Source organism: Chinchilla lanigera, unplaced genomic scaffold (assembly GCF_000276665.1).
Source record: "Chinchilla lanigera isolate Chin_1 unplaced genomic scaffold, ChiLan1.0 scaffold00012, whole genome shotgun sequence".
In the NCBI taxonomy this organism is placed as follows: Eukaryota; Metazoa; Chordata; class Mammalia; order Rodentia; family Chinchillidae; genus Chinchilla; species Chinchilla lanigera.
Window position 1 is genome coordinate 30,065,142 of NW_004955413.1, and position 19,737 is coordinate 30,084,878.

Below are 19,737 nucleotides of genomic sequence, written 5' to 3' on the forward strand. Positions count from 1 at the left end.
TGAGAACCCAGAAACCTGATTGCAGGCCATCCCAGGGTGCGTGCGAAAGGTAGGGCCGTAGGCCTGTGGGGGCCTTCCGCCTCAGCTGGGGTCCCGCCAGCCCCTGACACTGCGGCTGTGACATTTGGGAGCAATCTCCTCACCAACTTCTTGGATCCTGAGCTCCTTCCTATGAGGGATTTCAGTGAGTGCAGACCCGGCCTTCCTTCCTCTCCCTCCCCTGAACCCGCACGCACGGCACGTGTGCTGGGCGCACCCTTCCTCCAACGTCTCTCTCTATCCCAGCCATCTGTGTTTTGTTTCCCATCTGTGTCTGTGTGTTCTCTCCCGTAAGAATTCTACCTTTGCTCCTTAAAAAGAATCACCCCACCTTTAGCCAAATCACCCTCTCTTGCTTTGTTTGGTTTTCCTTCTGCCATTGCTTTTGGGCTGATCTTATCCTGAAATACTTTTCCCATTGCACTGGTCCGGCTTTGGTTTCCCGAGCATCTTTGATTTCTAAAAACAAGACCTTTTATTTTTATTTTTTAGATTAATTTTATGGGTACATTCTAGATATACATAATGAGAACATTCATCATAGGGAATTTGTATCTGTACATGATACATCTTTTTTTTTGAAGCATTTTTAAAATCAGGTTTTATTGGTACATTTTAGATACACATAATGATCACATTCATCACAGAGAATCTGTACCTGTACATGATATAACTTGTTTCATTTTTTTCACATTCCCCTGCCCTCCCTTCAACCCCTCCTCCCCTTACGTACTGAAGCTTTGTTTCCATTTTTTCCTTCTATTCTCTTTTTTTTTTTCCTTTTCCCTTCCTTTGCTCCTCTCCCTTCCCATTTGAACATTTTCTTCCTATTTCCCAATATCTACTATACATTTTGGTCCTTATTTATCCTTTAGGTTTCTCACACCAGAGAATCAGTGTGGTATTTACACACACGTGTCTGATTTATTTCACTTACAAGTATAGAAGAAACAAAGATCTCTTAAAATGACAGTGCTGCATCACATTAACTTTTCTCTGTCAGCACCAGGCGGCAGTGTCCTTGTGTTTTTCCCAGCAGCAGCGTCTGCCTGGGCTTCCTGTCACTGAGATGCTCCCGTTGCTTTGACACAGAGCCTGTCTTGGGGTGAAAGGGTCTCCAGCCTCTTGAGACTTTGGGAAACCCTAAGGAGAAGTGGAACATGATTGGTGCCTTTTCTGTGCTGGGAAAGGCGATCATGCGTGGATTATCAAGGATCATCGCATTGTCCATTTTCTGAACTCATTATTCCTGTATTTTTGAGAAAACTGCCTGATCATGATATACTTTTCTAGCATATTCAGTTTAATCTGATGATATTTCTAGATTTTTTGGAAAGAGTCTATATTCATAAGGTAAAGAGATCTGCAGTGTTGCTATACTTGTCTGCCTTGCCCTAGTTTTAGAAGAAAGTTACAGAATAAACCTAACACACATTGGAAGCTTTCCCTCTTTGGCCCCTTGGAAATGTGGTGAGGAGCTGGAGAGGTTTTTGGATTTTTTACTTTTCATTCAGTAAGTCTTGGCCATTTTCATATCTTTAAAAATTACTGTTCTATTTAAATTTTTCATTTCTTATGTCAATTTTAACACTTTCTGCTTTTTTTCTTTCCTTCTTCCTTTCCTCCCTTCCTTCCTCCCTCCCTCCTTCCTTTCTTTCTTTCAACAGTTCTCACTATGTAGTTTGGGCTAGCTTTGACCTCACTGTGTAGTCCAGGCTGGCTTCAAGCTCTCTGAGATCCTCTTGCTTCTGCCTCCTGAGTGCTGACGTTACAGGGGTATGCCACCATACCTGGCATTTTCTGCTTTTCTCAGAAATACCCATTGCCTCTAGATTTTCCATTTTTCCCTGCTTGTTCATAGCAATGAATTGCTTGTAATATTCTACTATTTCTTTATATTATCTGTATGTGTGTCTCCCTTATTCTCTTCTTTTTGAAAGTGTGTCTCTTAGTCTTTTTTCTCTTTACTACTATGTTTGCTATACATAATGATGGCAGCACACATATAACACATTTTAATTCTTTTCACTTCCCTTGCCCTCCCATGGCTCCACTCCCCTTTCCCAATCTTTCAGGAGTTTTTCCATTCTAATGTTCACAAGAACCAGTTTTGGGTTTTGGCTAATCTCACCGCTGTTGTTACTTTCTCTCTCACTGCCGCTTGCCTGTTGGCTTTTGGTGCAGAACAAAGATACGGATGATAGCAGCTTTTCCTTAGAACTCCGCAAGATGGGAATCAGTGGAGATACACTGTAGTTGCTAAAAGAAAACTGTCAGTCTGGAATTACACATCTGGCAAAATATCCTTCAAAATTGACAGCAAAATAAGACATTTCCAGGTAAACAGCTGTGAAGAGAACCTGTCCCCAACAGAACGGTACTATAGGAACATTAAAGAAGTTCTGCAAGGTGAGGGAACTTGATCTCCACAGACCTGTGCATAGAACCTGGAAGCTGTGCAAGTGAAAAATATGTGGGCAGAAATAAAGCACTTTGTCTTCTTTTTAATTACCTTACAATATATTTGGCTCCTTAAAGTAAGCATAAACTGGGTGTGGTACCACATGCCTATAATCCCAGCGCTCAGGAGGCTAAGGCAGGAGAGTCGCCACAAGTTCGAGGCCAGCCTAGGCTACAGAGTGAGACCTTGTCTCAGAAGACCAAAAAAAAAAAGAAAGAAAAACCACAATGGCAAAGTAGTTTGTAATGTATGTAGAAAAAAAATGTGTGAGAAGTTGCTCAAAGGTAAAGTGAGGAGTGCACTGCTTGTAGGTAGGCTGCAGCAAGTTCATCTATGTGCTAAACCCTACCAGTGATGGAGAACCTTTTAGATAACAAACAGCCCACTGTGGCATGTGTGCCATAGGTTCGCCACGCTGCCCTAGAGCAGTCTCTTGAGAGGAGCAGGAGCAGAGATAATAAGTCATGGAGAAGCAAAAAACTACTGAGGTTAAGAGAATTCTGGAAAGGAAGAAAAAGGAAACCAGGGGAAGTTAAGACAAGTAGAAAAACAAAAGGCAGAACATATACAACCTTATGACAAAACTTTGACAAGTTAGATAATACATTCTTGTAAAACAAAGTATTAAAATGAATAAATAAAAGATAGAAAATCTCTATAGCCTGCTTTATTTTATTTTTTTTAATTTTAAAATTTTTTAATTTTTTTTCTGGTACCAGAAATAGAACTCACGAAGTGGCGCTTGCCAGGCAGGCGCTGTGCCCCTGAGCTAAACCCCAGCCCCTCCATAGCCTGCTTTAAAAATGAATTTATAACTGAAAGCTTTTCCACAGTAAAATTTGCAGGCATGTATGGTTTCAACCATGAATTCCTTCTTTCCCCTTCAAAAAATAAAGGACAGAACACTTTGCAACTTTCTTTATGAAGTCACCATACTTTGCTACCAAATGCCATCAACAAGCAAACGAAAAACCCCTACACTGTGATATTCCTTGTTGATAGCACAACAAAAATCCTTTCAAAATACTAACAGATTCGGTCTTATAATACACAGAATAATAATGCATCAGGGACAATGATATTCAGACTCAGCTATGTACTCTTGGTTTAATATTGGAACATCAGACACTTCATTTCCTTCATATTAGCAGAATAAAGGGACGAACACTGATTATCTCAATACAGAAAAATGTGTGACACAAAAGTCAACAATCATCAAACTTGCAGCAAGAGAAGCATAGAATAAATTCTTATAGCCCGCATGAAAGAACCAACCCTACCAATACCTCCCTCTTCAACTTGTAGCCTTCGGAACTATGAAGTAATAAATTCCCACCTTTAGGCCGTTTGGCTTGTGCTATTTTGTTATGGCACCCTATCAAACGATGTAGTAGCCAAAACACTTGAAAAAAATGGGACGATTTTACTTCATCTTTTATGCCTTATTGTAAAGCTAATGAAGATGTTGTGGTGTTGGTATAAATGTAGGTGTGTTTATTAGTGGAAAGGGCTAGAGAGTCCAGAAGTAGAATGAGTGGGGAGGGTAAACTTTTCAGTTAATGGTGCTAGAACAAAAGGAAAAAAAAAAAGAACCTTAACCACTATAGCAAACTCAAAAATGGACTTAACGTGGAAATATAAAAGCTAGAACTGTAAGACTTACAGAAGAAAATAGTGTGAGAAATGTGGAGATAGGCCATGATTTCTTAAGACATGTAAAACACTGACCATGCAAAAAATGGATGAATTGTTCATTTGCATTTACAAGGTGTGCTCTTTGAAAACACACTACAGAATGAAATGGCAAGCCGCCATCCAGGAGAGAATATTTGCAACATGTATAGCTGGAACAGGACTTACTCGTAATATGCAGAATATGTAAAGAACTTCTTACAACTCAGTAAGAAGATAACCTAGTTAACAAAATGGGGGAGAAAGTATTTGAACAACACTTAAAAATACAGGAATTCCTGAACACCCGAGAAGATCTTCACTTCGTCATAAGGAAAATACAAATTTCCCACAATATACTCCCTAAAAAGTCACGTAATATCAAGTGTTGCTAAGGACCTAGAATAACATATACACTGCTGGAGAGAATGTAAGTTGGTATACTCCATTTGGAAAATAGAAACTTAAGTTTTAGAAACTTCAATATAATCTTAGCACAGACCCCATAATTCCAATCTTAGGTACTGGCTCAAGAGATAATGGAAACAAGTCGTCTAAAAGACCTGCATACGCATGTCCATTGTACCTCCACTCATTTTAGGTAAAATGGGATTGACCCAAATGTTGAGTACCACATGAGTGGATAAAGAAATGGTGGTATTTTAATAATCAAAAATAAAAACAAACTGCTGATGCATGTAACAAGATGGTTGAACATTAAAACTGTTAAAAAAGACTTCTTTAGATACAACTCCATTTGTATTATAGAACCAACAAAATATACCTGTAGTGACAGAAAGGATGGGGTGACTAAGTTTGGTGTGAGGGGAGTGGAGGGAATTGCAGAGGTGCACGAGGAAGTATTTAGGGTGAGGAAAACGTACACATCTCAGTTTGTCTGTGGTACACAGGTCCAGTGGCAGTTTACTTATAAATTGTGTCCCAAAAATGCGCATCTTAGAAGTAGAGAAAACAGCACGCAGTGGGCTACCTGGAGGGCACTGCCTCGCCTGCAGGTCCCGGGGCTGTAGTGGGTCTCGCCGACCCTGGCCCGGCAGGTGCTGTTTGCCACATCTTGGGGTCGCCTGGAGGGCTTGTCTCAGACACCAGTGCCCAGAGATTGGGGCACATTCAGTCTAAGGCTGAGAACACAGACTCCAATGTGTAGTGGAGGGTGAGGGCTGCTGCCCTGGACATTTGCTCTGAGCATTCTCTGGAGCACGGTCTGCACGGTTTGCTGCTTTCTGGTTGCTTCTGGAGTCATGTCATTGCTTGTTCCTCTGGCACTGGGGACAAAAGCAACAGTTCAGTCACAAAGTGCCAGTGGATACGTTGAGATTGGCTATGAATTTTAAGACAAAGCAACATGAAACAAGTGTGGCGCAGAGATGCCTGCACCTGTATTACTTCAAATTGGTGTGGAAGGCAAAAGCCAGCAGAAAGGTATAGATGGATGTTAGTCATCTGCAGGGCCACCAGCTTCACGATAGTCAAGGACAACGTGCCCCTAATTTAGAGTAACCCATGCCCACCAAACATCTTATGACTGGAGAAGTAAATCTGCACGTTCGACCTCTGTTGAGAGACAGCTAGTGTTTGGTCAAGGGTTCCTATGTCCAGCCCTTTTCAGCTGTGCTGAGAAACCGTTGGAACCTTAGAACCAAGCCAAAACAGCATTGGAAAAGGCTCCCGATTTCTTGTGTGTTCCCCATGTGCCAGGAATGTGCTGGGCAGGGTGCCGAGCACCTTCTCAACACAGCCCTGCCCGTAGCACTAGGAGTTGGTGATGCCTCATTTGTTTCACGTCAGAAAACCTAGACTTCAGGGCTGGAGATTTAGCTCAGCGGCACAGTGCCTGCCTGGCAAGTGCAAGGTCGTGAGTTCGATTCCCGGTACCGGGAAAAAAGAAAAAAAGAAAACCTAGACTTCTTGAACTCAGAAACTTTCCCAAAGTCTTAGTGCCAAAAGGGCTGAGCTAGAATTTGGTAAGCCTGCTGCCTTGCAGAGCCCCTGTCTCCCTGTGCAGGGATGTGGTAATCGAGGCTGGTGTTCCTGCATCTCCTTTGAGGTAACCCTTTCATCCTGTGCTCCCAAGCGGGGCCCTCAGCTTGTCTGGGCATGGCAGCCTCGCTGGGTGGAAGCAGTCAGGGTCTGACCAGCGCCGCACCCTCATGAGTGGCTCATTGGCTTTGGCAGGAGGACCATGGTGGTCTGGGGTCTGGCTGTCTGGAGGGGCTGCATCGAGGCTCACTTCAAGGGGATTTGTTCCCACCTTGGGACTATACAACTGCCTGTCTTTATGTTCACCATTGGGCGTGAGAGCAGCCGGCTGATCCAGGCTGCTTTCTGCTAAGCAAGTAGGTCTTCCCAGCAGAGCTGAGCCGGCTTGAGCTGCGCCCCTGCACCGAGGGCTCTCTGACACTCTTTGTTCTGGTGGGACTGGAAGCAAGCGCACCAGCGTGTTGCCTTCTGTCTACACCCTGTGTCCAGAGGCTAAATGTTCATTTGTTTAAGCCAGGCTTACTGTCTTGTTGAGCTGCATTACCACGTGAAAGTGTTGACTGAGCTTGGCTCCCCGGGATGAACTACAACTTGTGACTCATTTGTTATGGGTCTAGAATCAGTTCCCAACATGTTAAGAAGAGCAACAAACAACTTCCTTGTTTTATGAAGTGCTAACAGAAGAAAACTCGTTAATTCCTAATTGTTCTCCCCTGCGCTAGCTTTAGCTCCACGCAAGTAGCTGCAGCAGTCAACCCGAACTCTCCAATAACAAATTGCCTTTTCGCCCCCTCGTGAAGCTGCTGCGTTGGTGTCTGGTTTGCCCAGAGCCCATACCCTGTGCTTGTTCGTGAGCATGTAATTAGGCATTTGTCATCCGTGTCTAGAATAGGCCGTTTATGTTGTAAACATTTAACGCATTGCTGTAAAAAACTGCCTGTATCCTTGCGAAAGGCCGATGTGTGTATGGAGATGTTTATCCAGGAGCACGCTCCCTCTGTTCACCCGCGGCCCCCGTGTGACCATCATTTTAAAGAACTCTTTAATTTACCCTTGTTGCCTGCTTAAATTTCAGTTTTTAGCATGTGATTTCATTTCCCCCAAAGGAAATCTTACCCATTTAGCATATCTCAGAACTTTTTTTTTTACCTTTTTTATAGGAAGTGAGATGTTTTTTCTTGTACTGAATAATATATCTTGGATACTTTGATTTCTCACTTATTAGAAAAGCTGCTGTCAGAAGGCATTTGCAGCTTGACTGTGTGCAGAGTGGTGTGCGGATTTGGCCTGTGGGGGTGGCTGTTTCCTCCAGCTCTCAGGAACGCCCCAACTCCTTGCTGTGGCTGGGTCACAGCATAGACATCAGCTATCCTGGCCACTGCGGTGCTCTTTGAGATGTTTTCCCTGTGCTCACCACACGCTGTCACCCTGTGCACAGCCACAGTTACCCTTGGAAGGAGGCCCTGGTATCCCCATTTTACCAACCAGGAAGCTAAGTCCTTGTGCTTCCCTGCATGCCCAGGGCTGGGGTCAGGGGCAGCCATCTGTTCCCTCAGCTAATCCAAAAACACGAGACCCGCCTTCCGCCTGGCAGAGAAACACACCCGTGTGCACAGGATGCTGGGGGGGATGTCTGATGTGCTTTCTGTCCGTACAGTCGTGACACCCCTCCTGGCCCCCACGCTGTCTTCCCTCCGGGGGTCAGGGCAGCCATCCTTTACCACCGGAAGTCTGTTGTCACACCCACGCTGCTGGCACTGTGGGCAGGTTCTTGAAGGAGAAGGGTGTGGAGACTCTGTGGGACCTTCAGATACACTCGCAGGTGGGGCCACTGCCAGCTTGGCCGTGGATGGTCTGGGACCTGCCCTCTGTGCCCCGGTCACACACTGTCCGGGGGAGGATACGTTTACTTTCTGCCAGACTCTCCTGGACCCATTTTGTGTAACGCAGTATAAAGGGAATTACTAAAAAAAAAAAAAATTTTTAAGAATAGAAAATTCAAGCCCAAATTTTGTTAGATTCTGCTGCAGGTGTCAGATTACCAGCAGCTTCCTAGCTCATCCTCTTAGAGTCTGCTCCTGCTATCTGCCAGGGTCTCCAGTCCTCACTTGGAGTTGGCTTTCCAGACAAGGGACCATGGAGAAGGTGCCCGCTTCTGAGCCTCCCTTGTCTGCACCTGGGAGCCAGGGATAACCTCTTGTTGTCAGAATTAAATGAGCTCCCTGCAGTGTCTACGTGAGTGCTTAGAATGTGCGAGGTGTCTACCAAAGAGTAGTTGATACTTCATCCGGACTCGAATGCCTTGAAAAAAATTAATCTAAATCAAGTGATTATTACCTAATTTACTTTCTACTTCTTTGAGAAACTAAGAACTATTAGTAACAGCGACTTCTGGCACGTTTGTCGTGGAGTCCTCTGGAAAACAGCAGGATATAGTGTTCAAACTTGGGGTGTTCATTGCTGCTAGGCTTGGGTGCTTTTAGGCCTTTTCAGTAAACAGAACTAGGAAATCAGTATTTGGAGGAAAGAGAAAATTATGAGTTCAAATATATTTCAAATTAAAATTAATGTCTTCCATTTGATACTTTTTTAGCTTGAAAATTGTGGTTGCTAATGTTAGTTGCCCTTTTGCTTTAAACTAAATATATAAATGATGGTTCAAAATAACAACAGTAATATTACTAATGCTCAGTAAGACAGGATATAAAGTGAAAACGCTGTATTCTGTGAAATAATTTTTCTTGGTTTACACGCTATCAGATTAATTTGTTGGTTGTTAGTTTTTAGAACTTCAAATTCAGTTTTAAAAATGTAAAATACATAAGATCCCAAAGTCATGAAAGTATATAGCCAGGGACATTGGTAGACTCCACTCCAGTTTCTCCCAGCTCTGTCCTCTTCACTGTGGGGAACCCTTGCTTGTCTTTGGCTAACCTCTTCATTATTTCCTTTTTAGATTTTCCCCGTTCTTATGCTGCTAGGAATCAAATCCATGCTAACCATGTAGTGTGCTCTTCCCCTGAACTACACACCTGACCCCCGAATGTATATATTTAAACGTGTTTTTTCTCTTCTCTCTCTGTCTCTCTCTCTCTCTCACACACACACCCCCCGTTGTAGCACTCTTACAATAGACAAAAGGTGGAAATCAAATGTCCATCGATGGAAAAATATATGTATCCATACAGTAGACCATTACTCGGCAATCCAAGGAGATAAAATGCTGACACACACAGTCAGGATGGACCTGCAGACCACGATGCCAAATGAAAGAAACCGTAAACAGACGGCCACCCTTGCTTGATTCCGTTTGAGTGAAATGTGCAGAATAGGCAAATACAGAGACGCAAAGTAGATTAGTAGTTGCCAAGAGCTGAGGGAAGGTAGGAATGAGGACTGAGCTCCAGGATGTTGGGTTTCTTTTGGGCTGGAAATATCCTAAAATTAGACAGTGGTTGTCTCTACCAGTAAATATGTTTAGTATAGTCAAAACTTGGAATATACTAAAAATACAGGATATATGCTATATTAATACATTGGTATAGCATACACCCTCAGGTACATGGTCTGATGTAGTATATACAGTGCAGGTATGCTATGCTACAATTCAATATATGATCAAACATTTTATTTATTTATTTATTTATTTTGGTGTTAGGAATCGAACTCAGGACCTTGCGCTTGCTAGGCAGGTGCTTATGCCACTGAGCTATATCTCTGGCCCCAACTCTGAATGTACAAAGCCCTGCTGAATGAAGGGGTGAATTTTGTGGCCCTAGAATTACATCTGAGTAGAACTGTTATATGAAACTCTACTGTCAGAACAACCTCGTCCGTGTGCAATTTCATGGGAGCTTGTTTTGCTGTGAGGTCCTATGGATGGGATTCCTGGGGCAGAGGATAAATGCTGGGTGGTTTGGCCGCACACAGCCCGGTCCCTTTCTGGGCGGCCGCAGCCTGGCAGTGGGGAGCAATCCACGCTCTCCCTTGAGGGGAGGATGGGGCGCGGTCCGTCATCTACAGTCCCCCCGCCCCCCCATGTCTCCTTCCTGTGTCCTGTCTGTCCGTACGTCTCATCCCCTTTCCTCGGGCTTGTTGATATCATTTCAATTTTCGTAAGTTTTCTTTGCATCAAAATATTAATCCTTCGCATTATTTTATAAATCTGTGAAATGTGACACATAACTTTCCCAGTTTCCATTTGCCTTTTAAAAAACATGTAGTCCCAATTCAGAACCTTTTTTTCCTCATTTAGTTCTAGAGTCTGAATCTTACTTGGGGAAGTGTTTTCTCCTTCCAGCCTTGCAAAGGAACACACCCGTGTTCTCTTCCAGTACTGGCCTTTATCATCTTTATGTTTGGGCTCAGGCTTTTTGGACTTTATCCTGGTGAACAACGCTAGGAAGTGATCCACTTTTACCTTTTTTCTATGGCTGCCCAGTTGCCCCAACGTTTTTGAGGAATAATGAAAGAAAATAAGTATCACTTTGGTTCATATGTCTGCTTTTGGGCCATTTCTGGGCCGCTATAGGTTTTTATGTAGTTGTACACACACCACTACTGAGTGTGGGAAGGAGGAGAAGGGAGTCGCTTTCCCCTCTGACACTGACCAGGCTGCCCATCTTCTGTCTCCCCAGGTGAACGAGCTGGACGGCATTCCACTGATCCTGGACAGCTGCAGCATCGATGACAGTAACCCCTGTATCCTTGCGTGTGACCCATGAGGCCCCGGTGTTCATCTGTGTAGGACTGGCTGGCTTGCTTGGTGCTTGTTTCACAGGAGTTCCAGTGCTGGGGTAGCACTCTTGTGACCTTTGGGGTATGGTTAGCTGAATTTTTCACGGTGACTGGGACGTTGCAAACCAGCATGTCCCTGAAAAAGTGCTGTGAAACTCTGGGGCAGTCAGTTCACCCAAGACCCCTGTGCTGTGCATCACTAATGTCACCTGCCCAAAATGTATGCATGGTCCTCAGTGCACACGTGATGTGTGACATGTTTTTTCTGTAGAAACAGCAGTTTGGCCACACAGAACGTGAGGTGTGCTCTGTCCTAGAGAGAGGGAAAAGCGTGCCAGGTGCCCCCAGGCCTCCTCTTCACAGGGCTCTGTCCCCAGCCCTCTGCTGAGGAAGCGCGAGTCTAGCTCTTGCCCTTCCTCCACTGGCCACTCCCTGAGGGTGTCTGCAGAATATTGCTTATTCCCCTCGCTTCAGCTCACAGTTGTGCCTTTGAAACTGGCCCCATGTAGTGGACAGGACCCAGGGGCAGGTACAGCTGCTGAAGTTTGGCATGAAACCTACTTTTGAACCCTAGGAACTTTTCCCGGTGAGAGTCAGCCTCAGCGCAACCCTTGCCCAATGGCCCTATGACAGGTAGGGAATGTTCCCAATGGGCAACGATGAGGAGCCCAGCTAGGACAGAGGAGACTGAGGGGAAGGGCATTGCAGCAACGAAACTCCCTTCCCCGTGGCTTCTGCCAGGACTAGAAGAAGACCTGGTAAGAGTCAAGGATTTCAAAAGTAAGTAAACTAAGAAATGCACGTTATTTGTGCTAAAGACAGTCATCTGTCTTACTAGCAGCGAAGGAATCTTACGTGAAAGCACACAGAAGCTCATGAGATTGGTCAGGAAAGAAAAATCAGCTTTAGAGGCCCCTGCCCCAGGGCGAATGAAGTTGGCACTGTGCCGCGTTGTTACCCACACTGCACACTGCTCATTAGAGGGGCTGGACAGTTTTTAGCCCAGAAAAAAATAAAATAAAAACCAGAGGAAAGCACTACAGGAATGTTCAAGTGCAGCTGCAGATGTTGCATTTTCCAATGGAAAAGGTGATTTCTTATGAAAAAGAAATGAACCCACAGTTTACTTCCATGTTCTGAGTTGGCCTTCTAGCACCTAGCGTTTGCTCCTAGCAAAGAACAAAGGATAAACAGGCCGTTACCCTTGGGCACAGGGCAGGTGTCCCAATGTGCTGGGAGCCTCGCACACTGGACTTCACCTTCTTGTCCTCATCACAGCTCACACCTTCATTCACTTCTTCTTTTCCTAGTACTTGGGTTAAACCCAGGGCTTTTGCATGAAGCCACATCCCCAGCCCTTTTTAAAAACTTTGACCAAGGGTCTTGCTGAGTCAGTAAGCAAAATCTGTTGCGATCCTCCGGTCTCAGCCTCCAGGGTGCTGAGATCATCGGTGTGTGCAGTCTGCCGGCTTCTCATTCACGCTTCATGAATTTCCTCAGCCCTCATTCTGTGTTCACACACGTGCCTTAATGGTGACAGCTGCAGAAGGCAGGTCCTGGTGGTCGTCTCCCTTTTGCCGATGAGGAAGTCACCCAGGACTCCTGGTGCCTTGTCCTGCAGAGAGAGGTGAAAACCAGGAGTGGCTCATTCCTGGCCACCTTCCTGCCCCTCCTCAGGAGTCACCGGCAGGCGGGGAGCAGCGCAGAGAAGCCACGCTGCCGTCCACCGCGGCGAGAAGTGGTTCAGTGGGAGCTCTGGGTCGGTGTCCCGTAGACAGGTGCTTTGGCAGTGAGTGGAGCGTTGCAGACTCCTGAATCTACTCTGAATCACTGAGAAAAGACCAGATATTGCAGTGGTTACGCTTGCTATTGTGTGTGTGGTAATCAGTTAGGGCTTTACCTGTTGAACCTACCAGATTTTCAAGTCCTGTGAAATATGTACAAGAGGTGACATCCAGAAATACCGGCTCCGGGGGAGGCGGGCTGTGTGGCCAGGAGTGGGAAGACAGTGTGCCCAAGGGGTCGTGGGAGCAGTGAGCTAAAATCTGGCCTTTCTCTCACCAGAGCAAATGGTGACAGACTCCAGATGGTTGTTCAGAAGCCACCTCCCTCACACCGCACCCATCCAGGTGTTTGTCCTACTCAGAGGCCTTCCTAAGAATCATCTCACGGCCTGGGCTGCCCTTCGCCTCCTGTGCTCTTGTTTTCCTCTTTGTTTTTTTTTTCTTTCTTTTTTACATTTTTCCTTCATGAAAGTAACACTTCCATAGACCAGGTGTGATGGCACATGCCTGTAACCCCAGCCCTCTGGAGGCTGAGGCAGAAGGATTGCCGTGAGGTTGAGGCCAGCTAAGTTCACGGTCATCCTAGACTACATAGTGAGGCCCTGTCTCAAAAAAAGAAAATAATACACCTGGATCGTTTCCTTCAGCTGCTGAAAGGTGTTTAATGAGAGCATAGCACCTCTGGCTCCACTGTCCACTCTTTTAATTCACTCTTCCTTGCTGCTTCTGGTCATTGCTCTGTGTGTCTCACGATGTGCTCTTCTGCCATTTTTGGACACAACCGCTGTCAAGGACCTCTCCGTGTATTAGGGTGAGCCTGGGCTCCCTGTGCTGCCTGCTCGCCTTACTCCCTCCATCACTCTTCGCTGCAAGGAAGGTGCGAGTGATGCCAGTGTCCTGTAAAATGGGTACTTGCTGCTTGCATGGCATGTGTGTTTGGACTCTGCCCTCACTGTGACCTTGATCTTTCTTTTCGCCATTGGGGTCCCTCTCTATTTTTATTTGGGACCTGTCTACATATCCATGATAGGAGTTCTTTGTGTGCTCCATGTGCTGCTAACGTTTTCTTTCGCCCATTCTATGACTTAGCTTGTCATCCTCTTTATTCTGAATAATAAGTCCTTGTAGTCTAGTTTGACTTGTGGTCAAACGTATCATTTTTCTGTATGGTTAGTTTTGTTTTTTTTTAAAGGTAATCTTTTTTTTCTTTTCCGGTACCAGGAATCAAACTCACAACCTTGCGCTTGCCAGGCAGGCGCTATACCACAGAGCTAAATCCCCAGCCCTTTAAAGGTAATCTTGTCTGAGAAATATTTCCCTACCTTCAGGTCAGGATGATAATCCTTATCATTGTCTGAATACTTTGTACTTTTACTTTCTATACATGTGTCTGCAATTTATTTGAAGTTGATTTTTGCATGGAGTGACCTGGGGGTCTATTGCTATTCTTTCCACAGGGGGCGGCATAAAAAATGTGCCAGCCCTGGTTATTGAAAAGGACATGTTGTTGTGCTGTGTGGCACCAACATTTGGGTTTGTTTTGGAGTCTCTTTTCTTTTCCAGGGATCTATTCGTCTGACCCTGTGTCAGTGCCACAGTCTTAATTATCATGGCTTTCCAACTTTTCTACAAAAGCCATATATGTTCCAGTTTGTCTCATCTTTAAAAATAAAGCCTTTGTTTATTTATTTATTTATTTAATTATTTATTTATTTATTTATTTTTGGCCTTTTTTCTTTTTGAGACAGGGTCTTGCTATATAGTTCAGGCTGGCTTTAAACTCATGTAGTCCAGGCTGGAGTAGAACTCACAGCAATCCTCCTGCCTCAGCCTCGCAAATGCTGGGATTACAGGTGTGTTCCACCACATCCCACAATTTGCATAAATTTTCAAATCAGCTTGTCAAATTCTGCACATTCAGACTTATGTGCACACACAGACACACACACACACACACACACACACACACACACACAGAACCACCATCAAAAAAAAAGTTTAAATTCTCCAAACTGACTTACTCACTGAAATTGCATTGACTAAAATGAATTTGATGAGATTGGTGTGTAGTACTGAATCTTTGAACCCATTAAGTTGTTATATCCATCTACTTTAGAGTTACTAATTTTCACCGTTTGTCTTTTCTCTGTGCTTCTTTAGCTCCATTGCATGGGTTTTATGTATTATTACGATTATTATTGCATAGGATATGTATTCTGTTACCGTTCATTTTAAAGAGCTTTATAATTGGTTATGGTTTTGGTCCATGGATTAATGACAGAGGAGTTTCTTAATTTCTAAACAAATGAGAATTTGCTTGTTGTTGTTTTGGTTTTTTTTTTTATTTTTGTTTTTTGAACTTCACTTTTAGCATAAATGCATTATAATCGGTACATGCATACTTAATATCCTCTGTTGTACAAGTATATTGAGACTTGCTTTGTAACCTGGTATAGGTCAGTGTTTGCAAATTTTCTGTCCCTGCTTCAAACGCATTTCTATTCCTGAGTAGCTGGGTGCAAGTACATTAAGTTTGTAAATGGTCATACTGAAAACTTACATATGCTTACTGAGTTTTTTCTGCTTTCTCAATCACAGAGGTTATTTAAAATTTCTGCCTATGATTGTGGGTTTCTTTTTCTCTTTTGAGTTATGTAACTTTCATTTACATGCTTTGAGGCAGTTGTTTTTAGGTAAAGGTATGAAATACCCTGTTGTCATTAGAATGCATTCTCTAAAAATGTCTCTTTGCCTAATATTAATAGAACTTTACAGCTTATAGAGCTTCACAGCTTGTCTTGGGATGGATTTACATACCATAACTTTTTCAATTTGTTTATCTTCAACCTTTTTGTATGAGGTATGTTTTGTGTGAAGAACATCTGTTTTGTCTTAATCTGACAATCTTTGCATTTTAACTATTGCATTTAACCCATTTACATTTAGTATAATTATTATTGCTTTAAGCCTCTTTAAATGTTTTCACTAATTTTCCCTTTCTTGCCATTTTTTGGGTTCTTTTTAATAATTCTGGGTTTGTTTTTGCTTTTCTAGTTTAGAAGCTCTGTTTTCTTTTTCCTGTTTTATTAATGATTCCCTGAGAAATTTTAAAATGCATCTTTAAGCAAAGTCTTACATTTCTCAGGTATTTACTCCTCTTCCCAGACCACTTAATCCCCCTCAGCTTAGATGCTCTGGTTGTTATACTTGACTCTATTTTTAAAACCCTGTGCAGTGTTACTATAGTAGCCCATATTTTTTAGATCTGAGCATGTTTACCGCTTTCCTTGCCTTTCACTGCCTAAATCTAAAGAGGTTTATGTGATCCATCTGTCTGGGATCATTTTCCTCCTGCTTGTTGTCCTCCTTTTAGAACGTCCTGTCTCATGGATTCATTGGTGGGACAGTCCGAGTTTGTTTGAAAAGCTTTTCTTTGACCTCCATGTTCAGGAAAGCAGGTACCTGATGGCAAGCATTTACTGGAATAACTGCAGGATCCTGACATTTTAAGGCGTACACTTCCACTTTCTTCTACTCTTTCCAGCAGAATCCCTCCACTGTGTGCTGTTCCTGGTGTCTTGATCCTCTTTCTGCCCTCTTAAGGAGTGAATGAATCTTCCATGCTTCTGAAATGAAAAAGAGACGTGAGTTTCACCATCTTCTTAAACTTCCAGAAAACTCTTCTATTTTAATCTTCACCTTCAGGTCATTAAAGAGGTACCGGGATCTACCAGTGCCTGGGCTTTGGCAGGTCCTACAAGCTGAATTTCTTTTTTCTTTCTCACTGCTGCACAGAATCAACTTTCTTGGGTTTGCTGAATTAATTGCTAGAGCACCTTTTGCAGTCAGGAGATGTAGCCCTGTCGTTGCTTCTTGTCATTTGCCTTTCGGTTTTTGAAATTTTTTGCCCCTGTGGATTTATGCCTTTTTCAAAATCCCAGTGGAGCGTCAAAAGGGAATAAAAGTAGGAGTGTATTTATAAGTTTTGTGTTGATTTATGGTCACCATTTTCCCCCTTATTGCCAAAATCAATGGATACTTTGCAATTCTCATCTTATTAAAATTTGTAAGATTTCATCTTTCATCAGAATTAATGACTTCCTTCTTAACATACTGCTTTTTCTTGGCCTCGGTGTGTGACCTCTTGTTTTGTTTTTGTCCTGCTGCTACCCCTCTTCTGCCCTCTGCCCCTTCTTCTGCACAACTTGGGAATGTTGGGGGTCTCCGGGACAGGACAGCTCCTTTCTCCCTGTCTGATTTCTCTGCTATAACCCCACCATTTATCCTTTTATTCTTTCAGTGTTTATGGAGCACCTTTTACATCCCAGACCCTCTTCCGGGCCTGACAAACACAGGACAACCTCCGGGGAGGCGGTTGCCGCTGCCCAGGCAAGGGGACACCTCCTTGAGCCGGGACTCAAGACATCACTTTTTCAGCCACCTGCAGGACAGAACCGCCTCGGAGTTCTGTCCTCAGTATTTTCATGCTTCTAACTCACAAAGCCCTGCTGAGTCCAGGAGCAGCCTGCTTCATGAGTGCTGGGGTGTCTTACCAGTACTCAAGTTAGCAGGTCCAGAGTTAAACAGGGTTGTTCCTCGAATCTGTTCCCTCTGTCTGGACAGCAGGGAGATACTCTGTGTGTGCAGTTATTCAGATCAGAAGCCCAGAATTACTCCTTGTAAAGCGTCACTGTGTCTTGATTCTCCTGCACATGTGTGTGTTTTTTAACTGTTTAGGGATACAGTGATTGTAAGCTCAAGAGAAATTTCTCCTGTGGGTTCTTTGATTGTTTCATTAAGTATTCTTAGTGTGGCAGCAGTAGTATTTTGAATTTGTGTGGTTTATCCCATTCTTCAATACTTGCACATCGGGCATGTTTTCATTTTTAGTTTTAATATCCTGTGTTAAACAGCAGTGGATTCTTCAGGTGTGCCCTCCATCCCCATCACTCTGGGTGAAATGGCCCTGTCTGAGCATGTGCACTGCTGTGGATCGCAGGGAGGTGGAGGTGGTGGGGTGGGGTACCCTTGGATGGCCATCCGTTCCTGTGGAAATATGCAGCTGGAACTCAAGACATCACTTTTTCGGCCACCTGCCGGTCAGGACTGTCCCTTTGGGGGGGGATGAGGCTGGAGGCTTTGTGCCGTGCTTCTCAGAACTGGGATCGCCAGTCATTCAGGGAAGGGTGACAGCTCAGAGGAGAGCCTGGCCCTGGAGGCCCGCCCCAGGCGCTCCTGTTTTGGGACATGATCCAGCCAGCGCCCAGCTGTTCACTCCCCCACTCACTTTTGGGTCACCCACAGTAATGACAGAGTAGCCGGTGCCACTGGAAAATTCCAGCTCTACTACCACAGAGTCAATTTCTTATTTGTCAGTTTATTGTGGCAAGTGGGATTTTTTTGTTGTTGTTTCCAAATAGAAACAGCTGAACTTTATTTGAAGTGTTTTTCTTTTATTCTTTTTTGATCTGTGTTTTGATCGGTTGCTCTTGATGTGGGCACGTATATATCTATATCTATCTATATATATATTTTTTATTGGGGATACAGGGTGGGACAGAAATAGAGAGCCCAAACTAGGTTGTTTTGTGTTTTTTTTTCCTTCTTGTTCTTCCTTTTTTTGCATTGAAAGACCTCATTTGGAGGACATCAAAACTCACTTGCATAGAGAAATACAATTAATAGGAATAATAACCGAACAGCATTTTCCCCAGAATCCTGTGGCCCAGCACACCCCGATTCGAGTTCACCTGCTTCTTAACTTCCATGGCCCTTGCTGAGCCTCTGGGAGTACTTACTCTTGGGCTGTGGCATGGGACCTCCCTCGGGGTTGTAGGGCCTGCGACGTGTCACGTTTAAGTGCACCTCGTGGCTTCTCGGCACACTGGCATTCTTGCACAGCTACCCTCTGGCAGTGGTTCATCCTTACAAGAAGGGGCAGCTTCATCTGCAGTCGCACTGTGGGGCAGAGACGGAACTGCAGTAGTAACATCTCGGATCACACTGGAGAGTGCAGGGACAGCTTCACATACCTGGAATCACACACACATGCCCATGTGCATGCTGAGCCCTAAGTGTGAGTGGGAAGACAGCGGCACTTTAGGGATGAAGCATAGGAGAATGTGGGGATTATCTTGGGGCGACCAGAGATTCCTCAGCACAATGCACAGTGCACAACTGGGGAGCACTGGCCAGGCGAAGGAGCATTTGGCAAGATATTTGCATTGTAGCTGTGTGTGACAGAGGGCTCATCTGTAAATACTAAGAACACTATAGAACAGCAAAGGGTAAATAACTCACTTTTAAAATGGGCAGAAGACTTTTCTGCCACCCCACAGAAGAGGAAATCCACGAGTGCATACATTAGAGCCACAAAGGGACGGCAAGCATGCTCAGAGCCCAGCTGAAGCAGAGTGCGCAGCCCGAGCTGTAACCCATTGTTGGTGGGGTGCTGTCGGAACAAGTGCTCTAGAAGACAGGTGTGTGTCTGCCCTGTGAGCCAGCCCTGTGCCCCTGCGTGTGTCCCAGGGGAAATGTGTGCACATGTATGTTTTTCAGAAGACGTGTGCCACGATCTCCACACTAGCATTATTGCTAAGCACCGTGAAGTGGAAGCAGCCCAGGCGATTCCCAGTAGTGAGGTAGATACATAAGCCAGGGCACAGTGACCGGGGCACAGTGAACAGAGTGAGAAGTGCTCACTAACGTGATACTGAGCAGAAGGCTCCAGGTGGAAAAACTGCATATACTGTCTGATTCAATTTACCTGCGTTTCGGAAACTGGTGAAATTCACGTGTGGCAGTAGAAGCCAGAATAGTGTTTGTTACTCTGGGTGGAAGAGCAAATACGTTAGGGTCGGGCACATAGGGCCTTCCTTCCCGGATGCTATCGTGTTCTGAGTCTTCCTCCTGGGAGTCCTCCTGTGGGTGTGTACACAGGAAGGATTCATCCGAGTGTACCCTGCAGGTGTTGGCACTCCGTTGCACCTCAGTGAAAGTTTTTAGGTCTTGTATTGAGTGCTTTCTCCATCCCAGGCCTGTGTA

General features: G+C 44.4%; 1 protein-coding gene across 1 annotated transcript in view; it reads left to right on the forward strand.

Annotated features, from left to right (window-relative positions):
- Positions 1 to 19,737, forward strand: part of Atxn10 (ataxin 10) — a gene marked incomplete in the record, with an annotated part of 147,965 nt that overhangs the window by 108,238 nt on the left and 19,990 nt on the right. The window contains 1 exon segment of the mRNA XM_013511506.1: positions 10,810 to 10,873. Within this exon segment, the coding sequence (XP_013366960.1) occupies positions 10,810 to 10,873 (64 nt within the window).